Source organism: Trichogramma pretiosum, unplaced genomic scaffold, assembly GCF_000599845.2.
Source record: "Trichogramma pretiosum strain Unisexual culture from Peru unplaced genomic scaffold, Tpre_2.0 scaffold57, whole genome shotgun sequence".
Taxonomy (NCBI): domain Eukaryota; kingdom Metazoa; phylum Arthropoda; class Insecta; order Hymenoptera; family Trichogrammatidae; genus Trichogramma; species Trichogramma pretiosum.
The window spans coordinates 759,843-776,541 of record NW_019641637.1 but is presented as its reverse complement, the minus strand read 5'-3'; the positions used below and the strand labels follow the sequence as shown (position 1 = coordinate 776,541).

Here is a 16,699-nt window from a genome sequence, read left to right as displayed (position 1 = left end):
TAAATAAATGTTAAAATATATATGAAAAATTATTTCAGGCCTTTTAACTGATCAAAAGCAGTCTTATGTGCATAAGTTTAAGTGAAAAAATGTTTGTCCATAAATAACTGTCACATCCTACCGTAATAATTAATTGAATTTATTTTGCTGCTTCATAGTGTCGGCTGCTAGCTGTCAAGTCAAAACCATCGAAATATAATATTAAAACTGATTTTTTTTTAAACTTTTTCCTTGAAAAGAGAATCTGATATAAGATACGTTATAATGAAATTAGATATAATATAATTATGAAATAAGATGCGGCAAGTAAAATGTCTAATTAATATAAATTTTTTTCACGAAATTATTTTAAAATATTTCAATTCTTGCAGCATGCACCTTTCGATGCTTACGGAAAAATCCCTTAAAAGTAGTCCATTGAAAATTTTGCGGCACAGGGGATGATTTTTGAGGCTGCAACGACAAAACGTATAATGAAACTAAAATTGAAGTAACCACAGCTGGAATTGGAGACCATTTTTTTGAAATAGTGTTAAATTATGCCCAATCTCAAATAATAAGTGTAAGTCTACAGTTCTATGTTACCTGAAAAATTTGAAATTTGGTTTAATTTTTATTGACTTTACACTTGAGAATCGTATACCTTTTCGTTATCAATGTAGGTTCAAATTCTCACTAGAATTACACAGATTTCACTTTTTTTGATCTTGAGTGCTGTCTTATTATTCAACGAAATCCGTACATAGAAAATCATATATATGGAGTTTAAACAATATAACAATCAAAATTATACAGGTTTCTCAAAGTTTATTAGAGAAAAAACAATTTTACACTGATAGGTATATAGAAGTCACACATATTTGATGCTAATAATACTTATAGTTTTTTTTACAAAACTTATCTAGATTTATTATGGCTAGATAAATAAAAACATTTAAAGTCACATTTATAAATCCTGAAACCAGGATAGAGAATACAATTTTCATTCAGATTTTTCTTTGTGTAATGAAATTTATTGTTACATTTTCCAGAAATTCATCAGCACTTAAGAAGACAAAGAATAATTGATTAATTCAACCATCCATCTAATTAAAAATACATCTATAGCTCTAGCTATTTATACATAAAATAATATAATACAATACAATTGTTAATAAACTGTTTAAAAGCCTCCTTGATAATTATTACCACCTCCTCTACCACGGAAAGAACTGCCACTCCCGTAAGCTCCACCATTTCCTCTGAATCCACCGCCACCAAATCCGCTGCTGCGTCCGCGATATCCACCACGGTTGCTACTTCCTCCAAAACCACCACCTCTAGTAAAACTGTAGCCTCCTCTGTAATTATTAAAGTTGCCTCCACCTCGGCGATCTCCTCCAAAGTTTGAATGCATCAACTTTGCAGGGGGTGAGCGGTCACTATCATCGAATCGGTCTCGGCCGGTCATGTGTCCACGAGGTGGACGACGCGATGCAAAACCACCTCCGGTAATAGCTTCCATTTCATATCGGCAGGCATTCATCGAACAAAGATTCTTTACAACGGCTAAAATTTTTTCGTCCATAGGACTAAGTTCCAAAATAGTCTCTGGATCTTTAGCGGCTTTAACTACTAAACTCTCAAGTGCGGGTCTAAGGGCCACAATTGAAGCTGCGACTTTTGGATCAATATCAAGATTAATCCAATTGTCTAATTTTATTACACCATCGATGAATTCAACTTTTCGGGATCCAAAAAGCAGCAAATGCAATGGGGAAACCATCGTCATCTGTTTACACGATACTGCACGGGTACGAATTTTTTCTCCAAAAACAAAGAATGGAAATGGGAAAGTTTGTTCGAAATTACTGCAGTTTACTGACGTTTTATGAATGAGAGCCGCTTTCGACTCGGTGGTAAGAACCTTACGTTTTTCTTTGTGATAACAAACATTTGGATAGAGACCCATGCAAAGTAAAGCTGTGATAATATCCAAGCGTGTATCACAGCCAGCTTGATAATTCAGAGGTATTGGGCACATTGTTTCTTCAGGAAAACCAGCACTGACCAGAAGGGATTTCAGTTGATTCTAAAAATTTGGTGGATTTAATTTAAATGTTTGAAATTTTAAATAAAACTGAAAAGAAAAATGTATTCACCTTAGCCTCCCACGTAACTCGTAAAGTTGGTAAGCTAACATTCTTTGATTCGCAAAATGCGTTTTCGGCGTACTCTCCACTAGCCCGAGCTTCTTCCCAACATTCGAAAACGTGAACCATAGCAACGTGATCACTGTAACGCGCACCAGCAAACCATTTCTGCTGGTTTGACAAACGTCTCATATCCGGACCCATATTATATACCTCAGGAAAAGTCGAACTATTAGCGGCCATTGTCGATAAAGCGTCGCCAACACGAAACATACTGCCAAGTATCATCATTTTGCCTAAACGTGGTTCGATGGGAAGGCGAGCGAGTATCTTACCAAGGGGTGTAAGTTCGTCATTTTTGTCAAGGCATTTCATTTCTGAAAAAAAATTATTCTTATATATACTTACTAATTTCTCAATATTGATAGAAACTTCTAAGGTATTATTATTAAATTCACACCTCTCAACAAAACTTCGGCTTCGATGACGGCATCAATGGGTGGAGGTTCGAGAGCCTTGGACAAGAACTGACCAATACTGCCTAATCTAAGCAACTTGATTGATAAAGCCAACTCGTGCAGAGGAGTACGGAACATTTCTGGCGTCATGTACTCATCCATTTTATCGTATCTTGCCCGAGAACAAAGATGGAAACAAAATCCAGGTCTCACGCGTCCAGCACGCCCTTTTCTTTGTTCAAGATTTGTTCTACTTGCCCAAACAGTGGCATAGTTCGTCATATTATTGTGAGATGTGAAAAGTTTCATCTTAGCTTTGCAAGAATCGATAACATATACAACATCGTCGATAGTTATTGACGTTTCAGCAATATTTGTAGCAAGAATAATCTTGGTTTTTGTTGGTGGCACTGGATCGAATACACGACGTTGATCTTCTCGCGGTAGCTGAGAGTGAAGCGGAATTATCACGTAATCTTGACCACCAAAGAGTGGGTGTTGTTGCAAATACTTCATTATAGCAAAGATCAAATTCCACCCAGGTAAGAAAACCAATACGGCTCCGGGAACATTTTGGTCGCGAATATACCTGAGTAAGGCTTCGAGAAGCTCAAAACTGATTTCTTTTTCAGACATTTGAGACATAGCAGTTTTCGTGTGAGCGCTGTAAGAGAAAAATGCTAATGATTTATAATATTTCTGGTATTCACCATGCCATGAACCCTCTCATTACCTGTAATGCTCGGGAACGACTTTGTTGAGGTTGTCATCAGATTCTCCCTCAAGTGGTAACTCGTCGGTATCGCGGCTTTTGCGTTTCCTCGATTCTGGTGTTGGCATAAATTTAGTCATTTCGATACAGTCTTCCAAAAAGTATTGCTGCACTGGGAAGGCTCGCCCTGTAATCTCAATTACTGGACAATCGTTGAAATATTTGCTGAACAGAGTAGTATCTATGGTAGCAGACATGAGAATTACTCGTAAGTCAGGATATGTATGAATCATATCTCGAAGGACTACCATGATGAAATCGGTATTAACATCGCGTTCATGAATTTCATCGACGATCACATGCGAAACACCTCTAAGACCACCCTCTGAAAATTAATGAGCTTCCTGTTATACAAATATGAAAATTCTAGTTTACAATCATTTAACTAAACAAATGATACTAACCAAGCTTTCTTAAGAGCACTCCAACAGTACAGAACATAATGCTACCATAAGGTCTTGGTAAGCAAGATTCGAATCGAACTGAATAACCAACACTTTGTCCAAGCTGTTCACACCGTTCCATTGCGATTCGATCAGCAACAGAAACTGCTGATATTCTTCTGGGCTGAGTTACAGCAATAGAGCAGTAAGCACCTTGACCAGTAGAAATGTAGTCGTCCAGAATAAATTGACACACTTGCGTTGTTTTACCGCAACCTGTATTGCCTCTAATAAGGACTACTGGATTATCATTTATGGCATCCATGATTTCGGTTTTCATTGAAAATACTGGAAGCTTTGAGCGATTTTTATAGCTTAGTTGAAGATTTTCGGACTTCTGCATAAAGTCTCGCGCCTCTCTTTCTAAATCTTGTGAATAATCGTCCAGATTTACAGAGGCTAATGGTCCTTCATCTATATTGCAACCACTCCATGGGTTCCAGTTTTGTTGAGGTGGTGACCAACTTACAACACCAGCAGCTTGAGGTTTTGATGAAATAAAATCTTCAAGAACATGGTCAGTTACAAGAGAAATACCTTGAGAGCTGCACTCTCCATTTTCTTCAATCCTGGGAGGTGGAGGTGGCTACAAAAAATTTTAAATATTCATTAGTTGTTTTCAATATTCAATATTAGGAGTTATCAATATTTTAAATCTTGAAGGGAGCATGTGAAACCAAAAATTTTCTATCAAGATTATATTTGAATTGCTTGTTGCAGTTTTGATGAAAGCTTCAGGCTCAGACTTAAAAACAATAATATTAATCTTAATTAACACCTTACCCCATTTAAATCAATTGGCTTGATCTCTAAACCTCTCAAAAGATTGTTTATTTCATCAACAAGTTCTGGAGCTATTTTCACTGGGTATGGAGGCATTTGGTTAATCTCTTTTTTAGTTTTCAAGGAACCACTAAATGCTTCAATTACTCCTAAGTGATACAATTGTCTAACCAAGGAGAGAGCACAGCTTTTTGATGCAGTTTGCTTATTAGAGCCAGTTTCACGTCCAGTAACAGCTGCAACCAATTTTTAACATAAGTAATCTATTTTGATGATAAATAGTAAAAAAAAAACTAGCACAAGTCATCTAAAATAAATAAGACTTACATCTTCCCAACTGTTTCACATAAAAAGTCATTTCAGCCATAAAACTCCTGCAATGTATACATTTTGATGCAAATATTGTCAAATTTATAATAAATTTTGTTACATGTGGTTTATAATGAGTACTCACCTCAGGTAATCATCATCCAAGACCAAATTGGAGCACACAAAGTGTATATCTACAAGTAGTAGCACCAAAACTATGATTGAATCATTTAGTTCAATTAAAGTTTTGGTTGTACCAGTGATATTTTTTAAATTCAAATAAGAATATTTATCATTGAAATTTACTGGAAAATCAATCCTTCCAGTAGATCTCAATGCTGTTTGAATTTCATTTATTCAGTATTAAATGTACAGCATTAGTAAAAATACTCTACTTTTATATTTTATTATTGTACTCCAAAGTGGTCTTGTTTATATAATACAAAACAACCAAAGAACTACTTTTGATCATAAAGTATAAATTCAAATTATATTTAGAGTTTGAAAAGTTCACCTTGAATTAAATCTACCATTCATTGAAAACTTTTCAAACTATATTTGTTTCAATTTATGATTAATGAAACTAAATGATAAGAAAAACATTTAGAACATTGAACAAACCTTGTGTGATCTGGCCCTACAACAGTATATTTATAGTCAGCATTAATTTTATTGATTTGCATAAATTGATGAAGTTTAGATTTGGCATTTTCAATAGTCCAATTTCCATGTATACCAGCGTTGACGTCAAGGTCCTCAGCTTCTTCAACTTTTTTTTGTTCAGCCAACCGATCCATATAAGTGTAATTATTTTCCCCCCTGTCATTGTAAGATCTGTAGGCTTGGCCAAAATCATTGGGGCCCATACCACCTTGAAACACAGGTCTAGTAGGTGTGCTAACATTAGCTTGAGTAAATGATTCATTTGCAGTAGTTGGTAAATTTGCATCAGCAGGAACATCGGTTGGATTGACTTTGCCAACACGAACCAAATAATTAATGAAATCTCGACAAGCATTAGCTTGGGAGTCTTTCTTGTTGGTTGAATTTCCAGCGGCTACATAGTCAAATCCACCCACTCGAAGTTCGCAGAGAAAACGTTGCCTATGTTTTGGGCCTAAAAACATGGTAATATTTGGTATTATGCATTTCTCAACCAATGCAACTTAACCAAAACACAAACGTCATACATGTATAACTTACCAGTTGGTCGAACTTCAAATTGTGGCTCAGTTGAGTTTTTGCTGCACCATTGATGCAAAAATGATTTGGAATCGCCCATGTTAAAAAGTGCTCGGATCGATAATTATTTTATAACAATATTTATTGAAAAGGACTAGCTGATGAGCGACGCTTCGATTAAGCCTTTGAAACATACAGTCTACAACCAATGCTGCTGAAACAGAAGCGTAATTGCTTCTGAAGACTCCTTGTCAGCTAGTCGGTTATGTTAGTAGTATTCAGCTTGGGTCTGTGTGTTTTTCACTGCACTGCTATCTATATACTTATTTACTATTAGCAGTAGATATATGAAACAAGCGCTATAGTTTGGTATAAAGTACTGACTGCTGCAAGCTGCAGGTCAGATAACATACAGTGAAATCTCTCTTTAGCGGACACCTTAAAAACCTCGATAAAGTACATTCAACATTGTATACATCGTTTGGGGTATGGATTTTATTCGGTACCATTCTGTCATTACTCAATTATCAATAATATAATAAAGAATGATCAAACAGGAGGCAATGTTATGTTGGTAATCGCAAAAAAAACATGAAATAAATTATGCACTTGCGCACTTTATTACTACGCCCAAATCATGAACTCTACAATATTATCATCATGCAAAAAATTAAAGAAAACGGCAAGTATTTTTTTTTATAAAAATCAATTTTATTATTTCATTGCTTTAACTATACACAGTGCGGTTCAACATAGTTTTAAATAAATATAAACAATATTGTAATTACATAAAAGATTCTATTAGTCATATATTTTTTTACATTACAATTATAAAAATTGTATTAACAATTATATTACAAAACAGCATTTATATATAACAATTATATATATATCTGTTATCCCTTCACCCATTTATTAAACAATTTACGGTGTGTTTGAAATTTGACTTCGAGCATCAGCCATAACTTCCAAAGCATTTTTTTCTATTAAACTTTCGGCAATATCTTTTCCTAATTTTTCAGCCTCAGATAGGCTAATAGAACTGACTTTTCCTGGCCATACACTGCAAAAAGTCTTTGGTTCTATGTAAGCATGTTTTCTTACAGGTTCAGCATCTTCATCTGGTATAAATAATTTCTTTTCTAAAGTATTTTCAATAAGTTCTTTCCCATCTAAGGATAAAACAGCACCAGTTAAAGTCAAATTTTTTTCTTTTAACTCTGAGCATACACCCACAGGTGCTGAACAGCCACCTCCTAAAGTTTTTAAGAACGAGCGTTCGGCTACACAACATATCGTTGACTCCAAATGCGTTAGAGGTTCTAATAATGACAATACTGCCTCGTCTCCTTCTCTGCATTCTATACCTAGGGCACCTTGACCAACAGCATATAATGATTCTTTGCAATTCATACGTTCCGTTATTCTATCTTCAAATCCTATTCTTTTAAGACCTGCAACTGCTAATATTATAGCCGCAAAATTAGTTTTTTCATCATCCAGTTTTTTAAATCTTGTGTTCAGATTTCCCCTTATTGTTTCAACTTTTAAGTGCTTCATATTTCTAGATAAATAGGCAGATCTTCGTAATGAACTAGTACCAATCACGCTACCAGGTGGTAATGTTTTTAAAGTGTACTGGCTATGAGCTTTAGACATGACAACAGCATCTTCAGGATCTTCTCTCTGTAATATTGCACCGATAATCAGCCCATCTTTCAATGTTGTTGGTAGGTCTTTTAACGAATGTACCAAAAAGTCAACGTTGCGCATTTCAAGAGCACTTTCCAATTCAGCTGTGAAAAGAGATTTTTCACCTATTTTCGGCAGTGAAATATTGAGTATTTTGTCACCTTTTGTGTCCATAGTGACAATTTCAAAAGTTACATCTGGATTGAGTTCTTCCAAAAGTTTTTTGACATGTTTGGTCTGAATAAGCGCTAGTTCGCTTTTTCGCGATCCAATTTTGTAGGTTTTTGGCTCCATTACTGCTGATGATATTTCCAGAACAGGAGCTCATAACTGTTAATAAAAAAATAAGACGTGAATAAGTATAATTGTTTCAGAAAGATAATGACAAGAGAACGCAAAAGTGAAGGCATAAACCGCGAGAGTTACGAAACCACTTCGTTATAATTATATACAATATGGCTGTATCGTGAGTATTTTGCAATGCACCAAACTGTCGCGAAAAAATAATCAACTCATTTCAATGACGTTTGTTTATTAATAGAAAAAATGATAAGAATTAGTGAAATCGCAAGGTTAAATGATTATCAAAATCAGATAATCAACGGTACTTACTAATTGAAAGTTAATTTTATTTTCCATTACTTTCACGCAACGAGTGGATTATACTAGGATAAAAAATAAAATGATCCGAATGCTAATAATATGCCAATATTTGTGTAACTTTCTCCTCGATCCCTTTAACCTCGCGAACTCAATAGTCTTAACACGTACGTGCCTCTAACGCGATGTGAGGAGAAATATCACATGTGACGGCCATGAGTTCCTTATGTATTTAGGAGAAAAACTGACTGATAGACTTACAAATGAAGTAATTTAAAAGTCCATAAAAATGCGTTGCTGCGTAAGAAATAAGGCGGCTATTCAATCGAATTCGGATTATCGGTGAGTCAAAAACTGTCTAGTCTTGACTGATTTCTCGATCGTTGCACTTATATCGTGACGTGTTTTTGACTCCTGCATTGATTTGAAGATAAAGACATGAGAAACTAATGGTGCCCCATTGCACATGCATGCACGATCGTGATAAGATTTCATGAAAAAAATTAAAATACAGGAAAAAGCAAGAGTTTTTACGTGCGACGTGTGAGCTGTGAGATCTCCCCACGAACTGACACACCACACGACTGAGCCTCGACTCTGAGAGACCACCAGCGACACGGCCGCGCTCTTTCACTTTCGCACGAATGTACTATATACTTGATAAGTCATCGTGAGAATTACAGAATGTGCGTAATACTGAGCAAAATCAAGAAATTTTGCTTACACCAAGCTTTAAGTAATGAGAAAAAATTTAGTTTTTTTCAATTATAACATTAGGTTTGCCAGCCATTAATTTTCGGGAAATAAAATGAATTTATATAGTACTTTTTATCCCTAAATACAGATGGTAAAGAGTTATATGATAAATTATCATCATCTTGGTGGAGTATTTCCACTACGCCCGAATTATTTGAATTTCATTTTAAAAATCGAAAATATTGTTTAACTAGGTATCTTTCTATGTAGTAAAAATTATTATGTGTGCGCGCACAGATGTTACGTCATTTGCAATACATTTTTTTCCGAGTCGATCGTCGTCAGTCATGATCGCACGCGCATCGCGTGTACGAAGAAGAGAGGGGCAACGACGAACCCCAGTTCGCAAATCGTCATGTGGCTTAGCAGAAGTCCTAAAGCAGCAGAACTCTGAATTACCAAGTCGCGAGCGCGAGTCAAGTCCGCGCAAGTATAGTATACCCATTATATTCACCGTTGGACCTCCATCGAGTCGTGAGAATTATAAGTACAGATTTATCATCATTAACAGATCAATTTGGACCCTGTCACTGTGTCTGATCTGTTGAACAAAATCTACGCGAGTTTCTATTGTTGTCGATTGCTCATCAACTTTTGACGCTTGTAGATCACTGCTATTGAAAAAAACGGTAAGGTGCAAATATGAATCGATAACAATCATAAAGCATCAATAATGCTTCGTAACTATGAGTCTCTAATTATTTTTCTAATGTTCGATATTTATAACTGGCACTACGATGTATTTTTGATTGTTATTATAAGATTGAAAATCTTTGACCTTGAAATCTTGAGTTCAAGCATCAAGGCTTTTCCTATGTGCATGTATTTTGTTAAAATTCTCAATAGGGTTTGTTCAATGATGACCTATACCAATAGTTTGAACAGTCTTTGTACAATTTAACTACTTAGGATCATTTTTAGATAAAGCGTTAAATTTTGCATCAAATTTCCCTTGTTGTCATACTGATGCAATACTCAATTATATTAACTACATATAAAAAAAAATTATTTTCCAATGATAATTACTATCCAAAATTGATTTCACAGTTTTAGCAGATATTCAGAAAAGCTCAATCATGGACCGCAAACCTACTGAATTTGAAAGTTCTTATAATGAAGAAAGTATTGGATCAGGATTGCTTCGTAGTATGCAACAAAAACCTTTGGCTTATATTGGTAAATTCATACTTTTCATTAAGTTATATTTTATCAATATCAATATATGCTCTGTTGTTAACTATTACTAATTAATCTTATTAGGTCTACTTGGAATGGTTGGTGCTTGTTCTTATGGATACATGCGTTATAAAACAAGAGGAGTTCTACATTCGACTTCCTTATTTTTAATGCAACTTCGAGTTGGTGCTCAAGCCATGGTTGTTGGTACTATATCAATAGGCATGGTTTATAATGCAGTAAATCAGTATAATTTAAGAAAAGAAAAACAGCGCCTTAAAAATGCTGAATAGTTAAAATTTAATGTTGTTACATTTTTACCCAAAATGAATCATGCTGATTTGTATTTTCTATGAAAATTGAACTGCATGTACAAATGTATTAGATGGAAAAATTTGGAACTGTGATTTTCCATGAAGAGTAAATCGTTAACTTGAGTGTTGTATGCTTGTATGCTTAATAATGAAATTAATTTTATCAATATCTTATATGCTAATAATTTTTCTTATACTTAAATAATCACGTGAATAATTTATCTGCTCATTGTAAAAAACTGTAAATATAGACAAGTGTGTAAAGCAATATACTGGTGATATTGCTATGGAAATTTCTATCCAATAAATATTCTCATTTCGGTACAATTTATAATATGTTTACTAGTACATCCCTGTATATAATTGAAAAAAAATTTTGGATCTCCCAGAAACAGGTACCTACTATATCGGATTACTTCGAGCTTTTGTCGCATTTTTGATGCTTCATATATGATATAATTATTGCTTTGCTGCTGTCTGCTACATTCTAATCTCACATGGATTTAATTCCGTGAACATAAAGTATTTTGGTCCTTAACACTTGAAAATTTAGTGTCATTACAGCTTTGGTGAAATTACGAGGAAATAAGACCATAAACTTTTATTTGATCCTGTGACATGTGTAGTTTTCTCTTTTAATTCATTTTAAAAACATAATTATAATTCCATTTTTTGGTTAGAAATGGAAAAGCATGGAACAACTCATGTAGAAAAGTATTATTTTAACTTTAAAAGGTGTACTAACAGTGTTCTTCACTCAACTAAGAAGTTTCTATTTTTCATTCTTCAAAAAGGATTTCGATTCGGCCTGACAGTTGCATTATTGACCATCGTTTTAAATAGTTATTAATAATTCGACTTTGCTGCTTTTGATTATCGAACAGACAATCTCTACAATTATTCAAACAGGATAAAAATTTATCAAGAATCTTATAAACAAAATCTTTTTTGAATTAAGAAAATTGTTCAAATTGGAAGACGAAAAAAGAAAATATGTTCACAAAAAAATATCAACCCCAAACATCTACTCCTCAGAATGTCAAAATACCAATTTCCTGTGGTGTTCGGGAGGCCTTTACTGATATATCGCTAATAAATAGTAGTAACATAATAAAAGAAGAACTGGATATAATAGATGATCATTATATCGAAGAAAAATCTAATCCAATGCCGCACAATATTTGTGAAGTTTTAGTAAACGGTCAAGCGACCAATACGGTGTTAAACTACGATTTTATTCAAGAACAACCGTGTTTAGAATACAATGAAGACGACCAAGAAGACGAAAAAGATCCTTTGTTTATTGGTCAAATCGAAGACGAAGAAAAACACAATTTCAACGAACCTTCAAACTCATTCACGGTAAGATTGATGTCATTTTCTAGCATCACTAACTTTGACGTTTCGTAAAATCGCGCGAATTTTTTCAAACCCTTATTTAAGGTTTATGCAGTTGGCTTGACTACATGTAGGACGCAAATTCAGATTATCATAAATCAATTTGCAGCAAGCACTGTCGAAACTCGAGCATGCGGAGGCACACGTTTGTTTATTTCCATGCTTAAACCGCAGAGTGATCGATTTATGACAATCTAAAACAGACTGTTGTTACATGTAGCTTATCAATTAGTGATAGTACAATTTGGCTTTTTTTACAAAGCGGGTAGCAAGGTTTTAGACTTGTGTCGTTAAATTTCAAAAATAGGGGAAAAATAATCTTTTACAAAAAGTCTTAGATATAAGAATATTTGTTGTTTAATTAATTTTTTTAATTTATCCATGAAGACGAGGCAGCAGGTAACCTCTGAAAATGTTTGTCTTGAAAAAGGAAATAAACAGGAAGAAGAGGATGAAATAGATGAAGAAGAAGATGAAGAATATGGAGAAGTTTCCGATACTACGGAAAATGACGAAATACCCTTATCTCAACTTCAGTTAAACGTATCTTTTTAATACATTCATTTAATACAATTTTTCAATCTAATGTATTTAAGTAATTCTTTTATTTCTTTTATTTTAGAAGCTGGAAAATTTGACTATACAGTTGCAGCACGTAGTACCTCCTCAGCATTTAATTAAACAACGTACTATAAGCCGCTGTACCCCGCGAAGTAAAATGATAGAATTTGAAAAATATTGCAAAATGAAAAAAGGAGCTTTTTCTACGGTTGAAGATTCAATAATTATCAAAAATTGGAAAATGTTTTGTCAGGTATTTTATAAATTACTTTTTTGATAAAATTTGTTGCTAAGCATTTTATTTTTGATTATCTTAGGTTCATGAATGGGATGAGGATGTAGTTGAACCTTTTTTGAGAACAAAATACGGTGGTAAATTTTACATAAAAAATAAAGAACAGCGTCAAAATTTTGTACGATTTTTAGCTAATGGTTTGCCATGGAGAAGCTTGTTCAGTGTATTTTCAAGATTTAGGTCTTTATTCCACAAGCGTAAAAATGGGTAAATTAATTATAAAATAATGATAAATTGTGTGGCATTTTACATCTTGGTTCATAATTTTCAGTACATACAGTTCTATAGAAGATGAGCAGATTTTGGCTTTTATAGATGGAAATAAAAAAATGGATAAGGAACTTAAGTGGGTACAATTGGGAGAAAAAATGTGTAGAGATCCAAAATCAATTGCTAAGCGATATGTAAGGTTAAAAAAAATGGCTAATAAAAAAGCTACAAAAATACATTGCAGTTCTTCAAGCTCCTTTCATTCAAGAAAAGATAAAAAGTTATCAAAAAGTAGCATAATTATAACAAAAAATGCCCCAAATTTAAAGAAGTTTAAAGAGAATACAGGTTTGGGCTCGTTTTTGTTATTTTTTAAATACCATACTAATAATATACAACAATTTTGACTACTCCAATTTTCAGTTGAAAAATTTGTCACATGGAGTCCTCAATTAGTCACCATTTTTATTGACAATTTATTGAAAGTATCTGCGGTTGAAGATTTGAGAAAATTGAAAAATGTTGAAATTCACAATGAAGTGTGGTCAGAACTAGAAAAATTAATGAAAATAGATAAAAAAGTTCTTGAAAATTTTTGGAATTTACGTCTCCACATGCAATTATTTTCTTCTACTCCAATTTACTTGGATGATCTTAAAATTGCCTTAATTCAATTGTAAGATTATTTTCAAAAATATTGATAAAATATTGTAATTCATGTTTAAATAATTTTATCAAAATTTTAGTTTTCATCAATCAGATTTCAATAACTTTGGAGATATAAAATGGAAAAGAGTTTGTGAACATTTTGATGGAATAACTGTTCACTTTCTGAAAAAATTATGGAATTATTTACTAGGATATGCTCAAACAAAAATAACATCACCGGACTATAATGGTACATGACTTCTGCACAATTTTAAATTATATCAACTTTTTTATATTAACAGTTTCATTTACAATTGCAGATCTTGTCAATTATTTATATTTAATGCACATCTCTGAAATTAGAAAAAATACAACAGAAGCATTTTTACCTCTGCTTTATTATAAAAAAAATAATTTAATTTTGTTAGATAAAGGAACTGAAAAAGAAATCCCTGGATTAATTTCAGCAGATCCCTTAAATAATGATGATGATGCACAAGCAGTTTGTAATACAGAAATAGATGATAATGCTGAAAGAGATTATAATTATTTTCCAAATTCTTTTGAATCTAGAAACAAATCAAGAAATAATAAAAGTGAGAATTTTATTATGACAAATTTAATTAAAAATTAATTTATAACATACAAATTTTTGATTGTAGTTAGAACAAGTGTTGATTGGGATTTAAATTTAGTACAAACTTTTATTGATCACTTATTACAATACACATCATCCAATTTGAATACTTTAAAAAATAAAACTGTGCCCGAGGATGTTTGGCTAAAAATTCAATGTTCCATGCGTATTTCAAAGTTAGCGCTTCAGGAATTTTGGTACTTACGACTTCACCTACAACTATTTTCACCAACTCCAGTGCATTTGAGCCAGATTCAAATAAACTTGATTGAACTGTGAGTACATTTACAAACATTTTACCTTTAGTATATTAATAAAAGTAATATTTAATTTTTCAGCTTACATGATTTAAATATAAAAAACATAAATGATATAGTTTGGGATGAAATTTGTTTAAAATTTGAAGGTTCAACTGCATTATTCTTATCTAAACTATTCGATAGCTTGATTCAACAAGCTTTAACAAAAATCAACTCAGACAATTTCCAAGGTAATATTCATAATTCATATTTTAGAAAATTATTAATTATGTGTATAAATTTATGATATGATATATTTTCAGAACTTTTAAACTATCTTTATACTAAATATGTTATTGAACTTGAAGATAATATAACTGACGTTGTATTGCCGGCTTTACACTGTAAAAATGGTAAAATAGTTTCTGTAATGATAGGAGCCGAAAAAATTGATGGAAACACAACACATGATCCTTTTATCAACACAGTGCTTGAAGAGTAAAGATAAAAATTATTATTAAAGATATTTTACTACAAAATATCAACAAATGTAAATAAATGGTTTTGTGAAATTTTTATTTAATAGATTAAATATTAAATACATAGTTAATTTTAATTTGCGGAAAAATAAAAATATATTTTTCAAGAGGTATATCAAAATATTGTTGTTTTATTACTAGTTTATAAGTTCCAAATCAAAGAGGATTCTTGAAATATCAAGATCATTTTTTTAACTATCACTATTAACTTTCGTGGACACTAATATTGACATTTTAATAAGTAAAAAATATCCCAATTTAAAACAAAAGCGAGTTCTGTCCCTGTTTGAAAGTACGCGGCAATAATAATAATAGTATATACGGGCTAGCTACTAGCATAGGCAGAGACGAAGACCCGAAACAGTGGCAGTACGGTAGTGAATCTCACTCACTCCAAGGCCAAATAAAGAAGAAAAGAAGACGGAGACCCGACTTTTGCTATGTTTACATTTTTTTCGCTGATGCAGAATTAAACTCGAACCGGTGTCCTTGAAAGTAAATCCCGACTTTTAAATTGTCAACATTTTATAACTTTCAAATTTTGTTGTTTGGCGAAGACACGTGTTGCATCTTATTTTTTTATTACTTTCAATTCAAAAACAAAAAATATAATGGGTCTTATAACAGTACCTGGACTTCCACGTAAGGAATTTTTACTACTTCCACTAAATGTTAAATTATGATATTTTTTCCTAAAAACCAAATTTTTTTTCAGCTTTTCATTTTTTAAAGAGCTGGCCTCTTACAAAAATTGAATTGTTCATGAAGCATTTCATGAACATCACTGTATGCAAAAATGTTTCAGAATTAAAAAATCACATACTACCTCAGTGTGTATGGGTAGAGATGGAAAAAGTTATGGATGAAGATGCTGATATTTTGAAAGAAATGTGGAGATCTCAATTGCACATGCAGTTTTTCTGCCCTGATCCTATTCGTTCAAATGATCTTAGAATTAAATTAATCAGATTGTATGTAATATTAATCATAAAATTAATCATTTTAAAATTTTTAATATTTTTATGTTTTTGTTATAGCATGTACGATAACAAAATTTTTGATCCCAAAGGCAAATGGTCAAAAATTGCAGCATACTTTGATGGTTACACAACTCTTAAGTTAGGTGAAATATATAGATCGCTAATGAAAATAGCTAAGAAAAATTGTTCCACAGCTGAAGGTAAATTACTATAAACTTTCAAAATATTCAATCATTTCATCTCTTAATTTTTTTTAGAAAGCCTAGAATATTTATATACAGTGTATATTCCAACGATCAAGAATAGTCCTTATAACCGAATGTTGCCCAGACTTAGGTTTCAAGAAGGAAAAGTTGAATATGTAGAGGAAGATTTGATTGAAATGAGTGCATACGAAATAGAGTCTGACGTTGAAGAAGAATGACAAATTTGCAAGACATTTTGGGAGATGAATGTTTAATACTTTGTTAAAATTAAAGTTTTTTTACAAAATATTTATGTAGTTATTACAAATTCAAATGCAGTAATATTTTTTATAAATAAACTTATGTTAATGAATTGACAAAAAATTTATA

The 16,699-nt window shown here is 32.5% G+C and overlaps 5 protein-coding genes across 6 annotated transcripts; 3 read left to right on the top strand and 2 right to left on the bottom strand.

The window, feature by feature from the left end:
* Positions 1 to 1,162: 1,162 nt before the first annotated feature.
* Positions 1,163 to 6,470, bottom strand: LOC106649180 (dosage compensation regulator). Its single transcript, XM_014366467.2, has 9 exons — positions 6,101 to 6,470; positions 5,519 to 6,014; positions 4,916 to 4,962; positions 4,589 to 4,824; positions 3,767 to 4,391; positions 3,324 to 3,687; positions 2,593 to 3,254; positions 2,142 to 2,509; positions 1,163 to 2,071 (listed from the first exon to the last, which is right to left on the bottom strand). The coding sequence occupies exons 1-9, from the start codon at positions 6,177 to 6,179 to the stop codon at positions 1,163 to 1,165; spliced, it is 3,786 nt and encodes a 1,261-aa protein (XP_014221953.1). The 5' UTR covers positions 6,180 to 6,470.
* Positions 6,471 to 6,811: 341 nt separating this feature from the next.
* On the bottom strand, positions 6,812 to 9,103 carry LOC106649207 (porphobilinogen deaminase). The gene is made up of 2 exons (XM_014366503.2): positions 8,633 to 9,103; positions 6,812 to 8,101 (listed from the first exon to the last, which is right to left on the bottom strand). Exon 2 carries the CDS (start codon positions 8,063 to 8,065, stop codon positions 7,004 to 7,006), a length of 1,062 nt encoding a protein of 353 aa, XP_014221989.1. The 5' UTR covers positions 8,066 to 8,101; positions 8,633 to 9,103; the 3' UTR covers positions 6,812 to 7,003.
* A 259-nt stretch (positions 9,104 to 9,362) lies between these two features.
* On the top strand, positions 9,363 to 10,946 carry LOC106660453. The gene is made up of 3 exons (XM_014383424.2): positions 9,363 to 9,756; positions 10,175 to 10,303; positions 10,388 to 10,946. Exons 2-3 carry the CDS (start codon positions 10,204 to 10,206, stop codon positions 10,594 to 10,596), a joined length of 309 nt encoding a protein of 102 aa, XP_014238910.1. The 5' UTR covers positions 9,363 to 9,756; positions 10,175 to 10,203; the 3' UTR covers positions 10,597 to 10,946.
* Positions 10,947 to 11,078: 132 nt separating this feature from the next.
* LOC106659515 lies at positions 11,079 to 15,173 on the top strand. 2 transcript variants are annotated; one of them, XM_014382103.1, is made up of 12 exons: positions 11,079 to 11,331; positions 11,412 to 11,979; positions 12,403 to 12,558; positions 12,638 to 12,829; positions 12,894 to 13,078; positions 13,143 to 13,429; positions 13,505 to 13,757; positions 13,828 to 13,979; positions 14,050 to 14,325; positions 14,392 to 14,641; positions 14,705 to 14,856; positions 14,929 to 15,173. In XM_014382103.1, exons 2-12 carry the CDS (start codon positions 11,611 to 11,613, stop codon positions 15,105 to 15,107), a joined length of 2,451 nt encoding a protein of 816 aa, XP_014237589.1. In that variant the 5' UTR covers positions 11,079 to 11,331; positions 11,412 to 11,610; the 3' UTR covers positions 15,108 to 15,173. The 2 variants fall into 2 exon arrangements, with proteins under 2 accessions (XP_014237589.1, XP_014237580.1); XM_014382094.1 differs by having other exon boundaries at positions 11,079 to 11,979.
* Positions 15,174 to 15,323: 150 nt separating this feature from the next.
* LOC106659528 lies at positions 15,324 to 16,663 on the top strand. The gene is made up of 4 exons (XM_014382116.2): positions 15,324 to 15,786; positions 15,860 to 16,115; positions 16,182 to 16,324; positions 16,382 to 16,663. The coding sequence occupies exons 1-4, from the start codon at positions 15,756 to 15,758 to the stop codon at positions 16,546 to 16,548; spliced, it is 597 nt and encodes a 198-aa protein (XP_014237602.1). The 5' UTR covers positions 15,324 to 15,755; the 3' UTR covers positions 16,549 to 16,663.
* Positions 16,664 to 16,699: the final 36 nt, after the last annotated feature.

What these genes read in the sequence shown, in the direction of transcription:
- LOC106649180 (XM_014366467.2), bottom strand. Translation starts at nt 6,179, where the DNA reads ATGGGCGATTCCAAATCATTTTTGCATCAATGGTGCAGCAAAAACTCA. An exon ending in AGCCGAAGTTTTGTTGAGAG is followed by an intron (nt 2,510 to 2,592) that starts GTGTGAATTTAA and finishes ATTTTTTTTCAG; the next exon opens with AAATGAAATGCCTTGACAAA. An exon ending in GAGTTACGTGGGAGGCTAAG is followed by an intron (nt 2,072 to 2,141) that starts GTGAATACATTT and finishes CCAAATTTTTAG; the next exon opens with AATCAACTGAAATCCCTTCT.
- LOC106649207 (XM_014366503.2), bottom strand. Translation starts at nt 8,065, where the DNA reads ATGGAGCCAAAAACCTACAAAATTGGATCGCGAAAAAGCGAACTAGCG.
- LOC106660453 (XM_014383424.2), top strand. Translation starts at nt 10,204, where the DNA reads ATGGACCGCAAACCTACTGAATTTGAAAGTTCTTATAATGAAGAAAGT. An exon ending in AAAACCTTTGGCTTATATTG is followed by an intron (nt 10,304 to 10,387) that starts GTAAATTCATAC and finishes TAATCTTATTAG; the next exon opens with GTCTACTTGGAATGGTTGGT.
- LOC106659515 (XM_014382103.1), top strand. Translation starts at nt 11,611, where the DNA reads ATGTTCACAAAAAAATATCAACCCCAAACATCTACTCCTCAGAATGTC. An exon ending in AACATCACCGGACTATAATG is followed by an intron (nt 13,980 to 14,049) that starts GTACATGACTTC and finishes TTACAATTGCAG; the next exon opens with ATCTTGTCAATTATTTATAT. An exon ending in CAAATCAAGAAATAATAAAA is followed by an intron (nt 14,326 to 14,391) that starts GTGAGAATTTTA and finishes TTTTGATTGTAG; the next exon opens with TTAGAACAAGTGTTGATTGG.
- LOC106659528 (XM_014382116.2), top strand. Translation starts at nt 15,756, where the DNA reads ATGGGTCTTATAACAGTACCTGGACTTCCAC. An exon ending in AGAATTAAATTAATCAGATT is followed by an intron (nt 16,116 to 16,181) that starts GTATGTAATATT and finishes TTTTTGTTATAG; the next exon opens with CATGTACGATAACAAAATTT. An exon ending in AAATTGTTCCACAGCTGAAG is followed by an intron (nt 16,325 to 16,381) that starts GTAAATTACTAT and finishes AATTTTTTTTAG; the next exon opens with AAAGCCTAGAATATTTATAT.